Genomic DNA, 17,178 nt, shown 5'->3' on the forward strand with positions numbered 1-17,178 from the left:
GCTTTAAATAGAGGACTGTAAAAGAGGACACGTGGCCACCCCATAATCCAACGCATATGGAGGGTACCAGGTTGAGAACAGCCTCTCTCGGACTTTATAGAAGGTCCCTTGGCACATTGGACCATCTCACCTGAGTTGCACTTCCACGTTCCCTGCTCTGCTCCTGTAAGCAACTTTATAGCCATTTGCATTGAGGGCTTAATTTCTTTCCATGTCAGGGCTGCTAAAATCTTTCCTTCTTTTTAAGCTGCTATTAAACTAGTCCCCTCCCCGGAATTGCCAGCTTTCTTCTTCTTTTTATCCTCCTTTCCTTAACCGCGTTGTTCCACATACTCCTCTGCCTCTGAACTCCCATTTCTCCCACCTCCACCCTTAGAGTTGCTAACCCCAGAGGATCAAATCCATGGGGTGAAGAAAAAGCCTCCCTTAAGGAATAAGGATTTTCAAAGTACTAATGCTACCAACAATGGGGAGATTAAAAAAAAAAGCTTTGATTCCTTTTACCCTGAGGATCCTTCCTTTCAGATGAGATCTGGGTGGGAGGGTGCTGTTGCACCGTGTCCTCCTTGTAGGTCTCTGGTTGGCAGCTGGTTGGCCAGTGTGTCCTGGACTGGATGGACCCTTGGTCTGGTCCAGCAGGGCTCTTCTTATGTTCCTAGACTGTCCAAGTGATCTTAAGGGTAGAAACACTGCTGTTACCAAAACAAAACACAAAAGCGAAATGAACAAGCTCCATATGATTTCTAATTGTGAGTTTCAGAATTGGAGTGCAATTCTAGGTGTGTGCATGTTGTAGACCAGGGGTGGGAACGCTTAGCCCTCTAGATGTTTGTGGACTACAACTCCTATCAGACCCAGCTAGGATAGCCAAGGGTAAGGAATGATGGGGGTTGCAGTCCAAAAACATCTGGAGTGCTGCCCACTCCCCAGGCCTGTTGTAGACCCTGAGACCCAGCCATCACCTACTGCGGTGTCAGGAGACAAGGAACAGGTTAATTGGGACCCAATAGGAACCTACTAAGATGCGATCTTGTCAAGACGGGGCCCAGGCTCCCTGGTTTGGTTTCTGATTCCGAGTCAGACTTGGAGGCAGAGCTAGAAGAAGCTCAGAGAGTCCAGGAGGAAATTCCCCAAGACTCTCCAGGAGTAAAGGAGGAATCTTTCCAAGAGCTTATAGAACAGGAGGTCCAGGTTCAGAGGCTGTCTTCCCAGTCCCCTTCCCTCCATCTTGGGAACTCAGCCTTTGTTGGAGCGGGAGGGAGCACCGGAATTGACAGTCTGCCACAGGGTCAAGCAGGCAGAGTTGAGAGGAGGTGGGAGATAGTCCCAGAGACGGGCTGCGCCGCATCAGAAGTTGGGTCAAGAGGACCCTCCCTGAAGGAGGAGTCCAGTAAAAGCCTGTTGGCCACGGCAGGAAACCCTCCATTTCGTTGATAGGATTGCTTTGTTTGGCTAATTAGGCTTAGAGGACAGCTCCAAGCCTTCACAGGTGCTTCAGGTGTGAAGAGGTGGTGATGTTTTTTACTGACTAACATCTTCCTGGATTGCACAGCAAGTGTCTGCTGCTTCACATTTCAGTAGGAGGACTTAGAATCCTGCCAGTTCTACAAGACCAGAATCATAGAATCATCGAAGAGCAGAGTTGGAAGGGGCCTACAAGGCCATCGAGTCCAACCCCCTGCTCAATGCAGGAATCCACCCTAAAGCATCCCTGACAGATGGATGTCCAGCTGCCTCTTGAAGGCCTCTAGCGTGGGAGAGCTCACAACCTCCCTAGGTAACTGATTCTATTGTCGTACTGCTCTAACAGTCAGGAAGTTTTTCCTAATGTCTAGCTGGAATCTGGCTTCCTTTAAGTTGAGCCCATTATTCCGTGTCCTGCACTCTGGGAGGATCGAGAAGAGATCCTGGCCCTCCTCTGTGTGACAACCTTTTAAGTATTTGAAGAGTGCTCTCATGTCTCCCCTCAATCTTCTCTTCTCCAGGCTAAACATGCTCAGTTCTTTCAGTCTCTCTTCATAGGGCTTTGTTTCCAGACCCCTGATCCTCCTGGTTGCCCTCCTCTGAACACGCTCCAGCTTGTCTGCATCCTTCTTGAATTGTGGAGCCCAGAACTGGACGCAATACTCTAGATGAGGCCTAACCAGGGCCGAATAGAGAGGAACCAGGACCTCACGTGATTTGGAAATCACCAGATGATTTATCTATCTCTTCTGATGGTCTGTTGCTCTCCAGTGCCTCATGCAGATGCCTTTCCAATCACCTACCTGATCCTTTAAACTGTGCATGTCTGGAATCGAACCTTGGTCCTTCTGCTTGCAAAGTAGGCACTCTACCACTGAGCTACGGGCCCTCCGCTAAAGCGGAAGCTGCCTTATACCAGCTCCATCTTGCCCAGTAAGGTCTACTTTGGCTGGAAATGTCTCTCCAGGGTCACAGGCAGAGAGAGTCGTTCTCCTTCACCTGCAGTATTATCCTTTTAACTGGAGGTGCAGGGGATCAAATCTGGGACCTTCTGCTTGGATTTAAGCAAGTTTAATGCAAACACTGTGCATGCTCAGAGTATGTCTTCTTTTATCAGGGTTGGCAAAACATTTGGTGGTGGTGGTTATTTATTTATTTATTATTGCATTTATAGCCTGCCTTTTTTCCTCCAAGGAACCCAAGGCTGCATACATAATCCTGCAACTTTCCACTTTATCCTCAAAACAACAACCCTGTGAGGTGGGTTGGGCTGAGAGTCTGTGACTGGCCCAAAGTCACCCAGTGGGTTTCCATGGCAGAGTGGAGACTAGAACCCAGATCTCTCGACTCCCAGTCCAACACTTTAGCCACTAGTCCACACTGACTCTCTTTTTAAATTTGTTTTGCTCTAACATATCAGGAATGTTGAAGCAGTTGTAAAGCATGGAATGGCAGTGGAGACGAGGAAGGAGTGTTAGCTGTGTGCTGCACAACTGAAGGAACCCAACAGGGCAACATAAAAAGGGGTCCCTCATAGGACCATTCAGTCCACTGTCAAAGATTGCCAAGTTGTAGCCGCAATGGAATCAAATGAGTTTAGACTTTTATTGTTCTGTTTTGTTTTTTCACTTTTCAGAATTTCACGCAAATTTAGTTGCAGAAAAATACATTCAAGTTATTTTAAAATCTGCCCATAGGTTAAAGCATGCCAATGTGCATTGGGGGGATTTGCGCATTTGCGCAAGGGGGGATTTGTACAAATTCAGGAAACTGACAAAAATCCAATTCCGTTAATGGCCATCGACGGATTCCATCAATGACCAACGGCGGACTGAAAGACACCTGACAATCCTCGAAATATAGATGAACGGATTTTACAAAATCTGCTCATCCTGAGCTGTACCGTTGTAACGGAAGGGCATCAAGTGGGAGAAGGCAGAGCTATTCTGACGGACAACAGTCTTTCTAAGCCCCTGGTACTTTTCCCACGGGCAGCTGGTTGGCTGCTGTGTGAACAGAATGTTGGACCATTGCCTGATCCAGAATGGCTCTTCTTATGTCCTTATTTATACATTTATTTATTTATTTATTTATTTATTTATTTATAGAATCATAGAATAGCAGAGTTGGAAGGGGCCTACAAGGCCATCGAGTCCAACCCCCTGCTCAATGCAGGTATCCACCCTAAAGCATCCCTGACAGATGCTTGTCCATCTGCCTCTTGAAGGCCTCTGGTGTGAGAGAGCCCACAACCTCCCTAGGTAACTGATTCCATTGTCGTACTGCTCTAACAGTCAGGAATTTTTTCCTGATGTCCAGCTGGAATCTGGTTTTCTTTAACTTGAGCCCGTTATTCCGTGTCCTGCACTCTGGGAGGATCGAGAAGTGATCCTGGCCCTCCTCTGTGTGACAACCTTTTAAGTATTTGAAGAGTGCTATCATGTTTCCCCTCCATCTTCTCTTCTCCAGGCTAAACATGCCCAGTTCTTTCAGTCTCTCTTCATAGGGCTTTGTTTATATGTTTATATCCCGCCCTATATCATTAAGATCTCAGAGCGGAGTACAGATAAAAGCATACAGTATAAAACAATAAATATGCACAGTTAAAAACAAATTAAACCATGAACCAAGTTAAAACAATATATAATTTAAAAGCAGTAAAAGCTAGGTCCATCTTACGTACCTAAGATGGAGATACAACCTTCTGTGTGCAAAGCAGTGCATGGTCTCACTGAGCTGTGGTTCCCTTCCATCTCTAGCTCTTCCAGGAAACATTTATACCCCCGCTTTCAAGCTAATCTCTGCAGTCTTAAAGTCTTCAAATTTGGGAAATATAAAAATGACATTGTAGGAATGCTGAATGCTTTGTGCTCAGTGGAACTTCAGAACTTAAGTGACGCCATCGATCCTCTGTAGCTTCTTTCTAACTTGTGGGAATGCAGCCGTCTAATACAGTGTCCCCTTTCAACCCCACCCACCTAGCTGCCGTCCTCAGACCGGCAATCGCCGACCAAGAATTTGGTGAACGGAAGCCCTTCGAAGTGCCCACGCTTTGCCAAAGTGAGGAACTGGGAGACAGGCTCCGTGCTCAACGACACTTTGCATCTGACGAGTACCATGGTGAGTGAAATGGCAGGACCGGGCCGGCGTTTTCCACATGCATTTCGCCACATCCCAGGTTCGCATTCCGGTAATGCTTCTCAGGCAGCTGATTTTCAGGGCGATGGAAGGGCAGGAAATTGTTAGTGATTTAAGGTGTGTTCTTATGCATGTTTATTATTATTATTATTTACAATATTTATATACCGCTCCCTACTGAAAATTTCAGAGCGGTGTACAAGATAAAATGAAAATAAAAACAGAATAAAACACTTAAAAATAGATCATAAAAGAAGCAAATACAGTGACTCCTGGCTGGACATTAAAGAAAGGCTTCCTGGAATAATGATGTTTTCAGGAGGCGCCGAAAGGAGTACAAAGTTGGCACCTGCCTGCCCTCCAGAGGCAGGGAATTCCACAGGAGGGGAGCCACCACGCTGAAGGCTCTTCCCCTGGTGGACTCTAATCAGAGCATGGATCTATGTGGAAACACCAGGAGCAAGCCCTCGGATGACCTCAGTGACCAGGCAGGTTGGTAGGGGAGAAGGCGCTCTCTCAGGTATTCTGGTCCCAAGTTGTTTAGGGCTTTGTACTAGCAAGGCTAGTTGGGGCATTTGGGACATGTAGGACTTTTTTCTGTCTAAACATGCATAGGATTGCACCTTTAATCCTTATTGTCATTTTACTGCCAAGAATGGCAAGAGAGACCTGTGGGCCAGGCCTGGTCTAGCTATCCTTTCCCACAATGCCCCAGGATGATGCCAGGCCCAGGGGTATTGTGGGAAATTAAAAGTGGGAAATTATCCAGCTGCCTTCCATTGCTTGGAATCAGGCTCTGCCACCACCCTGAGAGTAAGGAGTGAATGGCTTTCCCCTATTCACTTTCTTTTATTGTTTCATGGGCTTGTGAAGCGTTCTACCCCCCCTGACATCTGGTTTGAGTAGCAGAATTTCTGAAATGCAATTGTGGAATTGGAGCATCTGTCTTTGCAGGAGCATTGAGTCCTCTTAAATTTGTTTCCATCTCTTCCCACGCACATGCAGCACACATTACCGATGTAACGGCGTGCATTGATCAATCCCTGTGAAAGAGTCGTTTCAATGGAAATGTCTATATAATTTGCACCGGGGTTCTCTTTGTACTGTGTTTTGCTGATACTGTCTATGCTCTTATAAAAGCAGTTCATGCACAAAACATCTTGATACCGCTGTTGCAAAAGACAGCTCTTTTGCAGTTGAATCAATGCACAGAAGCGCACGTGTGGCATTGATTGGTAGAATATCAGTAAGGTTGAGGAAAGGCATGAATGAACTGAGGAGCATAGGCCCAAGCTAAACATGATGTTAAAGGCGTCTTTTTATTTAACATGAAGGAGGTTCTTTTCTTCTTTTTTTAAAAAAAATGAAAATAGGGGGCGCAGCAAATAGATTTGTGAAAGCACCAACCCAGGGTGCAGCAGCTGCGAAAAAGGCAAATTCTGCGCTAGAAAATGTTAAGAAAGGGCTTGAAAACAAAACTGCCGATATGTCTTTACACAAATCTAGGGTGTGACCACATCTGGCGTACTGTGTACAGTTCTAGTCACCACATCTCAAAGAAGGATCTTGAAACGCTGGCAGGAGGGGAAGGTGCACAGAAAGGCATCCCAAATGGTGAAGGACCTGGAGCAATTCCCCTATGAGGAAAGGTTATAAGATTTGGGCCTTCTTAATTTAGAAGAAGAAGAAGAAAAAGACAAGTGAGGAGGGACATGACAGAGGTGCATAAAATTATGCACAGTGTGGACTCTAGAATTATCTCTGTGAATCTGAAGGGTGGGTGATTCAGGAGTGATAAAAGGAAGCCCTTCTTCACATAAGTGCATCATTAAACTTTGGAATTTGTTCACACAGGATGCGCTGATGGCCACAAACCTAGCTGCATGGAATTAGAGAGTTTTAAAAGGGGATTAGCCAAATCCATGGAGAATATGGACTATCAATGGCTTCTAGTCCTGATGGCTCTATGCTACGTCCAGTTCAGAGGCAGTATGCGCCTATGTGCACCAGTTGCAGGGGAACATAGGTGAGAGGGGGTGTGGCACTCATGTCCTGCTCGTGGGCTTCCAGTAGGGATCTGGTTAGCCACTGTGGCAGAGAGGATGGTGGCCTAGATAGAGCTTAGGTCTGATTCAACCAGACTTGTCTTATGTACTTAGATACTTATTGGAGTCTAGACTTTGGTGTCCACTTTGGAATCCACTCAGTTCCGGCTCACTCATGCCATAATTATCTCAGTCTATAGCTAGACCTAAGGTTTATCCCTGGATCGTCCAGGGGTCAAACCTGTTCATCTAGGTGACACACAGGGGATCCAGTGCTCAGGCAGGGGCGAACCCTGGATGATCCCAGGATAAACCTTAGGTCTAGCTGTGGCCTCAGTCTCATAAACCCCTATGGCCCATCCTCACACTCCCTCACTTCATGCACCTAGCTTCAGTGCCCCTCCTGTGATTTATTAAACCACAGTTTCCCATTCACCCAACCTGGGTAAACCCTGTGTGAAGGTTTGAGCCCTACGGGGGCAAGGTAATAGAGGCAGGTCTTAGAAGCCTGGAGTTTCCTGTGGCTGGGGGTGGGTGGGATATCCCTGAGAAGAGTAGTTTCATTTCTCCAGTTAAGGTTCCTTCCCTGGTTAAGTTTCATTTCTCCAGTTAAGATTCCTTCCCTGGTTAAGTTTCATTTCTCCAGTTAAGATTCCTTCCCTGGTTAAGTTTCATTTCTCCAGTTAAGATTCCTTCCCTGGTTAAGTTTCATTTCTCCAGTTAAGGTTCCTTCCCTGGTTAAGTTTCATTTCTCCAGTTAAGATTCCTTCCCTGGTTAAGTTTCATTTCTCCAGTTAAGATTCCTTCCCTGGTTAAGTTTCATTTCTCCAGTTAAGATTCCTTCCCTGGTTAAGTTTCATTTCTCCAGTTAAGATTCCTTCCCTGGTTAAGTTTCATTTCTCCAGTTAAGGTTCCTTCCCTGGTTAAGTTTCATTTCTCCAGTTAAGATTCCTTCCCTGGTTAAGTTTCATTTCTCCAGTAAAGTTTCATTTCCTCAAAGTGGGAACTTGACTCTCTGTTTTGGGGAAAGGGGATATAAAAGAGTGAGAGAGCCAGCCAGGATCCAGACCTGACCAGGGCCAGGGCAAGATCAGAGTTTATGGGAGGAGCAGAAAGAAGCAGCTTAGGGTAAAAGAACCTGCATTTTTGCAACTCTTATTTCTTTTTAATGCGTTCGTATCACTCAGCTCCATTGAATAAATACCTTGAGTTTTAAGTTGCTTGTTTTACTTTACTAGTAAACTGTTGTGTTAAGCCACAAGTGTCTAGAGCGTTACTCACTCCACGTCTTCAGCCTAACCGCACATTACTGGGAAAGGGGAAGGTAAAAAGAAGGAAGGTGGGACTCTTAAGGAGACACAGGCCATTGCTAGACGAGGGTTTAGCCCAGGCTGATACCCGGGCTCACCCCTGTGTGTCCAGATGATGCACAGGGGATCCCGGGGTCAGCCCGGGCTAAACCCTACCGTGGCCTGGGATAACCAGCACTGGTTGTGGCCCGGTATTTCTGCAGCCCGGGGCTCAGCCTGGGGCTGCGGAAGGTCTAGTCGGTTCCATGGCTTTTCCCGGCTATGCGGCTTACTCGCGAGTAGCTGGGAGAAGCCGCGCACTGGGAACAGCGCTCCATAGGAGTGCTGTGCCCATCGGGTTGGGGGGCAGAGATGGGGGCTGGGGGGAAGGAGCAGACCCGGCGGGAGAGCGGAGCCAGGGAGGGAGATCGTGGCCGGAGGGGGCAGGCGGGGGATCGGACATGGTGGACAGGGGGGCATAGGACATGGCGGGGGGAAAATCGGGGCAGGGGGAGCGGGGAACCCTTTTTTATTAAAAAAAATAGACCTACCTTGTCATTGGTGCGCTCCTGCACACATGGCCCCTTTAAGTTTTAAAAAAATGGCCAACGCGACAGGGCTTTCCCTTACCCCATTGAGTGTCATGTGTAGACTGGGGCGACGGCCCGCGCTAGCTGCAGCACGGGCTCACCCCTACTCCCCACTGGATTAACAGGTAGGTCTAGCAAAGCCCACAGATTCTTAAAGAGTTGTTCAGGGAGTCCAGGTCATGGAAGGAACCATGACACCTGGCTTCCCAGTGTAGATGTAATGGCAAACGGCAGTTTAATAAACTACAGTAACAGCTCTACGGTCTCTACTGCCTAACCAGGATATTGAACCAGAGTCTGGGAGATAGGACATGGCGCATTGAATCTCTTCCCGTTTACCATGGCATAGTCTTTCTCTGCAGATCCGCCCAGCAGGTAATGAGGCTATGTACCAAGTGCTCTTCTGACGTGTCTTTCAGGTGACACCCTGCAGCGAGCAGGTCTGCATGGGCTCCATCATGATGCCTTCCCAGCATGTCCGAAAGCCAGAGGAAGTCCGGACGAAGGAGCAGCTGCTCCCGCTGGCGAAAGAATTCATTGATCAGTACTATTCCTCCATCAAGAGGCAAGTCTTGTGCATGAAATGGCTGGGCCTCTGCAGTTGGCAGGGCTTAGACAGTTTTGCCCCAGGAATGGTCTAGATTCTTGCCAGCGGAACTGGCTTTAATATAACTGCAGCAGGGGGTGGTAAAAAGGTCCTCTTTCAGCACAAGGCAGGTGAGGCTGGTGTTCCAGTATCAGTGGGGCAATAAATCTGCTCTGGGTTTCAGTCAGAACTCGAAAGGAGCTATTCAAGGTGCTTCACACCTTGGATAGCTCCTTTCGAGTTCTGACTGAAACCCAGAGCGGATGCACTGCCCCACTGACATTAGAGCCACCAGCCTCTACTGGCCTGAGAGTCGATTGTCATTACGAAGAAACTCTCAGGGTGCTGCATTCCAGTGCTGGGTGGAGCCAATGGCAAAAGGGGGTGTGGCCACAGACAAATGGGAGGGACCAAAGGTAAAAAGGGGCAGGGCTTAAACAACCAAAATGTCAGTCTATTTTATCTTAAATCTCTCGCTGCCAATCACTTCGGAGTGGCATTTCAACTTCTTAAAATGGGGGGTGGGGACTTTACAAAGGCTGGGGAACCACCAAACGTGAAGGCGGGTTGCCTTCCAGGGACTTCCTGAGGGCCGGATTGGGACCCCTGGACTTGAGGTTCTGTACTAGAGCAGGCAACATGTGTTGCCAGTTATTCCGAATAATAATAATAATAATAATAATAATAATAATAATAATAATAATAATAATAATAAATTTATTTGTTACCCGCCTCTCCCTCTGGATCGAGGCGGGGTACAACACAAATACAAACACCACAAAATACATGTAACTAATTAAAAAATTTAAAACTAATACATTATTAAAAGCAGCACATTATTAAAAGGCATCTTCAAATTCGACTGGGTAGGCACGCCGGAAGAGACCAGTCTTCATGGCTTTCTTAAATTCCGGAAGACTGTTAAGTTGTCGAATCTCTCCCGGCAAGCCATTCCACAAACTGTGAGCGGCAGAAGAAAAGGTCCTCTGGGTAATAGTTGTCAGCCTTGTTTTTGTTGGCTGGAGTAAATTCTTCCCAGAGGACCTGAGTGTGCGGGGCGGATTGTACGGGAGAGGGCGATATCGCAGGTAGGCTGGACCCAAACCATGCAGGGCTTTAAAGGTGGTAACCAACACTTTATACTTCGCCCGGAAACTAATTGGCAGCCAGTGAAGAGATTTTAAAACAGCCAAGTTTGGCACCGCTGTCCCTCATCCGTTCGTGACCGTTGCAGTGTCTATGTCCATGCATGTCCATGCGTGCGTCGGTATACTTGCGTGTAACACGACACAGCTTTGCCCCACGTGATGGTGATGACAGCTGCATACTCCTTTCTCCACTCTGGCAGGTTTGGCTCCAAGGCACACACAGAGCGGCTGGAAGAGGTGACCAAGGAGATCGAGGCGACAGACACCTACCAGCTGCGCGATACGGAGCTGATCTACGGTGCCAAGCACGCCTGGCGCAACGCCGCCCGCTGCGTGGGCAGGATTCAGTGGTCCAAGCTACAGGTGAGGCATCAGCTGCCCAGGGCACCCCTGCAGGGAGCCTGTGGGAGAGACACCCCTGGAAAAGATTCTTTCCGATGGCTCAGAGCTACAAGGCCATAGGGAGGCTGCCGATTCAGATGGAAGTTTGCCCTGGAGGGTTTGAGGACGCAGGATTAAAACCGGAGGGTTTCAAAAGTTCCGGATTTTGCAAGGAACACGTCCTATAAGTTTTCTTTTCATAAAATGCAGAGGTGGGAGGAGGGTTGTTCTTGAAACCGTGCTTTCTGTACAAATGTTAATCTTTAGTTAAACACTTTCGGAGATTGTGCATACAAAGCCGTAATCGTTAGCTCTTAACTCGTATTGTAAGGTTCCTTCAGGGCTTCTTTGCAGGGCCAGCTCCCGATATGCAAGGGGGGGGCAACAAAGGACCCTCTGTTGCCCCCCCCCTCAGTAGATAATAGTCTCCACCCTCGTGTGCTTACTAACGGCCGTAGCAGGCAGCCGTTCCATAGCGTGTGATGGGCAGCTGCAAATCACCTGCCATGATAATTATCCAAAATTAGGGAGCTATGAAAACTTTGTTTCTGTTCGCAAATCATGCAATCGTGTCCTGTTCACAGTCCCAAATATGAACATGAGCGGGAGCACCTTTACTTGGGAGAAATGCTCTCAAATTCCCAAATTGGCAAACACGTTTAAAAATGCGTGGTGTTCTGTTTATTTTTTTAAAGAAATGTGCACTTTGAAATGCACTTTTTTTTAATGTAGGGAAAGTGCCCGCTTTTGAAAAAAATATGCACACTTTTCCCATTCGGAATGCACCGTTCCCATTCGAAAGGCGCGCTTTTCCCGTTCAAATGTGCTGAAAAAGATCAAAAATGGGAGCGAGCCAAAACTGAGCTTTGACATGACTTTGGGAGAAGCTATGCAATTACTGGCTCTTATTTATTTATTTATTTATTTATTTATTTATTACATTTTTATGTAAGAGCCTTGTGTGGCGCAGAGCGGTAAAGCAGCAGTTTCTGCAGCTGAAACTCTCCCCACGGCCTGAGTTCGATCCCAGCGGAAGCTGGTTTCAGGCAGCCGGCTCAGGTCGACTCAGCCTTCCATCCTCCCGAGGTTGGTAAAATGAGTACCCAGATAGCTGGGGGAAAGGTAATAACGGCCGGGGAAGGCAACGGCAAACCACCCCGCTATAAGGCCTGCCAAGAAAACGTCCGCGAAAGCTGACGTCCCTCCAAGAGTCAGTAATGACTCAATGCTGGCACGAGAGGTTCCTTTCCTTTCCTTCCTACATTTTTATACCGCCCAATAGCCGAAGCTCTCTGGGCGGTTCACAAAAATTAAAACCATAATAAAACAACCAACAGGTTAAAAACACAAATACAAAATACAGTATAAAAAGCACCACCAGGATAAAAACCACGCAGCAAAAAAATGATATAAGATTAAAATACAGAGTTAGAACAGTGAAATTTAAATTTAAGTTAAAATTAAGTGTTAAAATACTAAGAGAATAAAAAGGTCTTCAACTGGCGATGAAAGGAGTACAGTGTAGGCGCCAGGCGGACCTCTCTGGGGAGCTTGTTCCACAGCGGAGAAAGCCCTCCTCCTAGTAGCCACCTGCTCTCCCATCCCTACCCACAATGCCCTGGTGTATTGTTTCTCTAGAGCATTGTGGGCAGTCTAAAATGGCCGCCACTGCTGCCCAGTAAGCCTGAGCCTTGGAGAGGTGGAGGTGCTGTTGGGCCCAGGCAGCTGGACACTTTAGGACAGGGCTGCAGAACGTAGGCCCGTGGGCCAAAACTGGCCTGCCTGGGGTCCTTATCTGGCCCTCTGAGGTTTTTGCCAGGCCCCTTCCCTCAACCATTGTCCTGTGCTTCTCCAGCTTTTCTGCCTTTTTCCTCCCATTCTAAAAAGTGGACATGTCTCTCCTAAAGCTCAGTTACTTTACCTTTAAACTAAAATGAGCTGATATTGGGAGTATTTTTGGTCCTGTCTTTCTGCCTTTGGCTCCACCACTCCTGGAATGCAATGGAGTTTGGCCCTCAGACTGACAGGGGCTCAACAGGGCATTGTGGGACATTTAGAACAGTAGCTCATTTGAACGGCACTGCCGTCATACAGGGGTGTATTCAGAGGCCGACCAGAGATTCCTCTCCCAAAGGCCTCCTCAAAGCTGGAGTGAGCCCTGAACCCCAGTCCCACATCCTGAAGCCTTTATTTTCAGGGCACTGACCATGTGTTCACACTTACTAACACAGATTATACTTTTACCAGAAGCATATCTGTCTTTGCTCTTAGAATGTTACATCTGCCTCCCTCTAACTTGACTATACGCAGCCCACAGTGGCGCCCTATTCAAGATCCTGTTTACTTCATTCTTTCCTCTTCCCTCCCCATTGCTTTTTCCTTGTGTGCCGTGTCCTTTTTCTGTGCTGTGTCTTTTTCCTTGTGTGCCATCTCTAAGCCCACAGGTGGGGCTGGCTTATTTAATTTATTGTTTGAAAGCTGCTCTGGGACTTTCTTTTGGCTGAGGTGCAGAATAAAAATATTTTAAGGAAATAAATTATTTCACCTTAACCTAAGAGGAAACGGAGGGACGATTATTCCCTTAGAAAAGGGGAAGGGGGAGTTGTTAGTCATCCATTTAAGCCCCCAGCAGGAAATCCAGAGTTAGAGAGTCTACAACAAATGGCTGTCCAACCTGTACTTGAAGACCTCCCAATGAGGGACCCCCCCAGCTTCCAAGTAATCAATTTCATTGTTGAGTTGCTTGAGATGTTTCTTCTAAAGTACAACCAAAACCAACCAACCCCGGTAACTTAAGCCCATTATATCCTCTGAGGCAGCATTGGACACGTGGCAGCCCGTCACGTATTTGAAGGATGCTATCATGTCCCCCTCTCTTCTCCAGGTGAAACAGACCAGGTACTTTCACCAGTTCACCATAGGACTTGTTCCCCATAACCCCGAACCTGTAGCCCTCCTCCTGATGCCACTGCCTTTCAAATTTTTTCAGGTGTTTGATGCTCGGGACTGCACCACCGCCCACGGGATGTTCAACTATATTTGCAACCACATAAAATATGCCACTAACAAAGGGAACCTCAGGTACATGGTATATGTATGCTCGTCTGTGTCTCAGTGTTCAATACAGGGGTGCTACTTTGTGCCTACAGAGAATCGTGGCCAATGGTGGCTTGTGATTTGGGGGCCCAGAAGTCCAACCTTAACTGCACTGCTGCAGTCACATAGCGTGGTGACGCTTCCTGACACCATATTGCCTCAGAGAGAGGAGAAAGCAGAGTTGCAACTGGAGGGCCCTATCCGATGGCCACGGAATACCAGCTCCACACCAGGCATTATTTTGTACACCTCTATCATTTGTACACCTCTAACCTTACTCACCTTTTTCCCCAGGCTAAACAATCCCAGATTTTGTAAGTTTCCCTCACGGGCGAAGTTTCTCCAGCCCCTTGATCATTTTAGCGGCCCTTTTCTTCCATTTTTCCAACCCGACAATGTCCTTTCTTAGGCGCGGCAACCAGAGCTGTTCCGATTGCACCATCGATTTGTATAAAGGGAGCATAATCTTGGCTTTGGTAAAGCACCAGATCTGTAACATACATTGCCTGAGTAGCTTAGAGAACAGGGCTCCCCAAATCTCTGTAGAGTCCACATTTCAAAATTGGTGGCTCCGGGCAGGGCGCTGCCAAAAGCTACCTAGGAGCGCCAAGGTGACATTTTCCCCTCCTCGCTGTCTCCGTGAAGTGCCGATGTTGTCCCTTAACCAGGGATTTAAAGGCCCGCTTCCCCAGCGCGTTAATAGCCAATCAAACACACGAGGCTGGAGAATACACTTAATCCATTTACTTCCGATACTGCAGTATGGGGGTGCTCTCCGGTTCCACAAGATGGAGGCACCCAGAACAAAGGAATCTCACAGTATACATAGGCCCTGACTACAAGAGGGTGTTAATCTCTTTCTAACCCTTCTATTGGTCAGTTCTGGATTAGCAAGTTAAGTTACATTCAATTTTCAAGTTAAGGTGCACAATCTCAACGAGTCATAGGTTACATTGGATGCTCTATTGGTCGAAAGTTTTTCCCTTTGTCTGCTAGGACATGATGTCCACCATAAAGGAATGCAAATCTGGCATATAGCCCCATGTGGCCACTCTTTGACAGAGAAGCCATCTTAAACCCTTGGCATATTACATTCATTAGAGAGATGAAACCTCTCCCTGGGGACATCACCAACATCAGCCTTCTTCTTTTTTAGGTCCGCCATCACCATATTCCCCCAGAGGACAGATGGCAAACATGACTTCCGGGTCTGGAATTCCCAGCTCATCCGGTACGCTGGCTACAAGCAGCCGGACGGCACCATCCTGGGAGACCCGGCCAACATCGAACTTACGGAGGTCAGTGCATGAAAACGAGGGACTCCTCTCTCCTCTGTTCTTTAAGCCATTGCGAAAATGTGCCCCTTGTTAGTCAGATAGCTCACGCCACATAATTGTATGACCGGTTTTTGATGACATTTCGAGGGCAAGCCAACGTCAGGCCTGGCACTTCTTCCAAAGCTTTTCAGAAGCCTCAGTTGAAAGATTACAAAATGGCGGCCCACTGAAGTTTATTCGGAGCAACTGCAGAAACTCTGGACAAAATTTGTTCTGAGTTCGGCTGTGTTGGTTGTAGAGCGTTAAATGACACACCGTTTGGTGTATTCAAACCAACATACGGTGACCCTTCGATGCTGAGAAAGTGGGAACTGTAAAAAGTCAACACGGCTGCCAAAATCCCAACTTCTCAGTTTAACCGGAAATATCTGCAAAATTTTGGAATCAGAACAACATTGAAATGTCTAGAATGAAAGGAATAATATCTGAAATGACCTTAGAACAACTATTTTCAACTTCACTGCTTGTTATTTGCGTTTCGTATCTGGTCATTAAGGGAAGGCTTCCTGGAACAACAACGTTTTCAGGAGGCGCTGGGAGGAATATAAAGTTGGTGCCTGTCTAACTTCCAGAGGCAGGGAATTCCATAGGAGGGGGGCCACCACACTGAAGGCTCTTCCCCTGGTGGACTCCAATCAGTCTGTGTCATTCATTCGATTTGTGCCCCATCTTTCTACCAAAAATGGTGCTTTTCTGTCACATGGACAGTCACTGGGCTGTGCTCTCTCTTTTGGATGTAGATCTGCGCACAGCAAGGGTGGAAACCGCCCAGGGGCCGCTTCGACGTCCTGCCACTCCTCCTCCAAGCCAACGGCAACGACCCCGAGCTTTTTGAAATCCCACCCGAGCTGGTGCTGGAAGTTCCCATCCGGCACCCCAAGTAAGTCCAAAGATCAGCCTTATTGGAGTGTGAAGGTGCCCTCAGCCTTTTCAGAGTGAGCGATGACCATGGCGCACCCCGGGTAGGGCTTGTGCTGCACGCACACTACCTCATTGCATGTGCATGGGGAGATGCCATAGCTTAATCGCAGAGCACATGTTTTGGGAGCAGACAATCGGAGGTTCATTCCCCAGGATCTCTAGTTCAATGGATCAGGTAGCAGTGGTGGGGGTGAAAAAGAGGCTCTTCCTGCAACCCTGGGCTATCAATCAGTTGAAGTTGCTCCACAAAACAGCTGATACAGGCATGGCGGCCTCTCCATGCCTGAGAAGGGCTTTGGCGGAAGCTGCTAGCTCATCGGCCAGCCTTGGTGTGAGAAGTCGTCGTGAGTGCCTCTGGGCATGTGTAGAAAACCTTTCTCTCTTTGTGAGTTGTCAAACCCTCGCCAATGCCGGTTTCCCCTGCCGCTGCTTTTAAAAACGGAAGTGATGCACTATATGAACAGGATCCTTGTGGATGATTTAGACCAGGGGTGCAGAACACAGGCCCCGGGGCCACACATCCAGCCCTCCTAGAGTTCCCTGGAAGGGCACACTCCTGTCCCCCAAGCATGACCGTTTGGTGGTATCCCAGCTTTTGTGCCGTCTTTGTGCGTGTCGTTGTGTTGTTAAACAGCGACTCCAGAAAGCAGAGGTGCAGGACCCAGGTGCAGGGGCCATATCTGGCCAACCTGAGGATTTATTTATTTATTTATTTATTTATTACACTTATATACCACTCCCATAGCCAGGGCTCTCTGGGCGGTTTACAGAAATTCTAAAATTGAGGTAAAAACAAGTATACAAAATTTAAAACTCTAAAACACAGAACATACACACATAAAGCATTAAAAACCGTTAAAAAACTAAACATGTGGGTGATTAAGATGTGCCGCCATATGCCTGGGCAAAGAGGAAAGTCTTAACCTGGCGCCGGAAAGATGACAGCGTTGGTGCCAGGCGAGCCTCGTCAGGGAGATCACTCCATAGTCTGGGGGCCACCACCGAAAAGGCCCTATCCCTCGTTGCCACACTCCGAGCCTCTCTGGGAGTAGGCACCCGGAGGAGGACCTTAGATGTTGAACATAGTGACCGGGTATATTCACGTCGGGAGAGGCGTTCCATCAGGTATTGTGGTCCCAAGGATCCCGATCCGGCCCTCCAGGGTTCCCCCAGTGGCCACGCC

The 17,178-nt window shown here is 47.7% G+C and overlaps 1 protein-coding gene across 3 annotated transcripts in view; it reads left to right on the forward strand.

Annotated features, from left to right (window-relative positions):
• NOS1 (nitric oxide synthase 1) overlaps positions 1 to 17,178 on the forward strand; it is a 185,288-nt gene that overhangs the window by 129,550 nt on the left and 38,560 nt on the right. For all 3 annotated transcript variants that reach the window (XM_063144250.1, XM_063144248.1, XM_063144249.1), the window contains exons 5-10: positions 4,447 to 4,584; positions 8,946 to 9,091; positions 10,461 to 10,623; positions 13,631 to 13,722; positions 14,894 to 15,035; positions 15,815 to 15,954. In XM_063144250.1, coding sequence (XP_063000320.1) covers positions 4,447 to 4,584; positions 8,946 to 9,091; positions 10,461 to 10,623; positions 13,631 to 13,722; positions 14,894 to 15,035; positions 15,815 to 15,954 — 821 coding nt within the window. The remainder of the gene's footprint in view (positions 1 to 4,446; positions 4,585 to 8,945; positions 9,092 to 10,460; positions 10,624 to 13,630; positions 13,723 to 14,893; positions 15,036 to 15,814; positions 15,955 to 17,178) is intronic.

Source organism: Elgaria multicarinata, chromosome 18, assembly GCF_023053635.1.
Source record: "Elgaria multicarinata webbii isolate HBS135686 ecotype San Diego chromosome 18, rElgMul1.1.pri, whole genome shotgun sequence".
Lineage (NCBI taxonomy): Eukaryota > Metazoa > Chordata > Lepidosauria > Squamata > Anguidae > Elgaria > Elgaria multicarinata.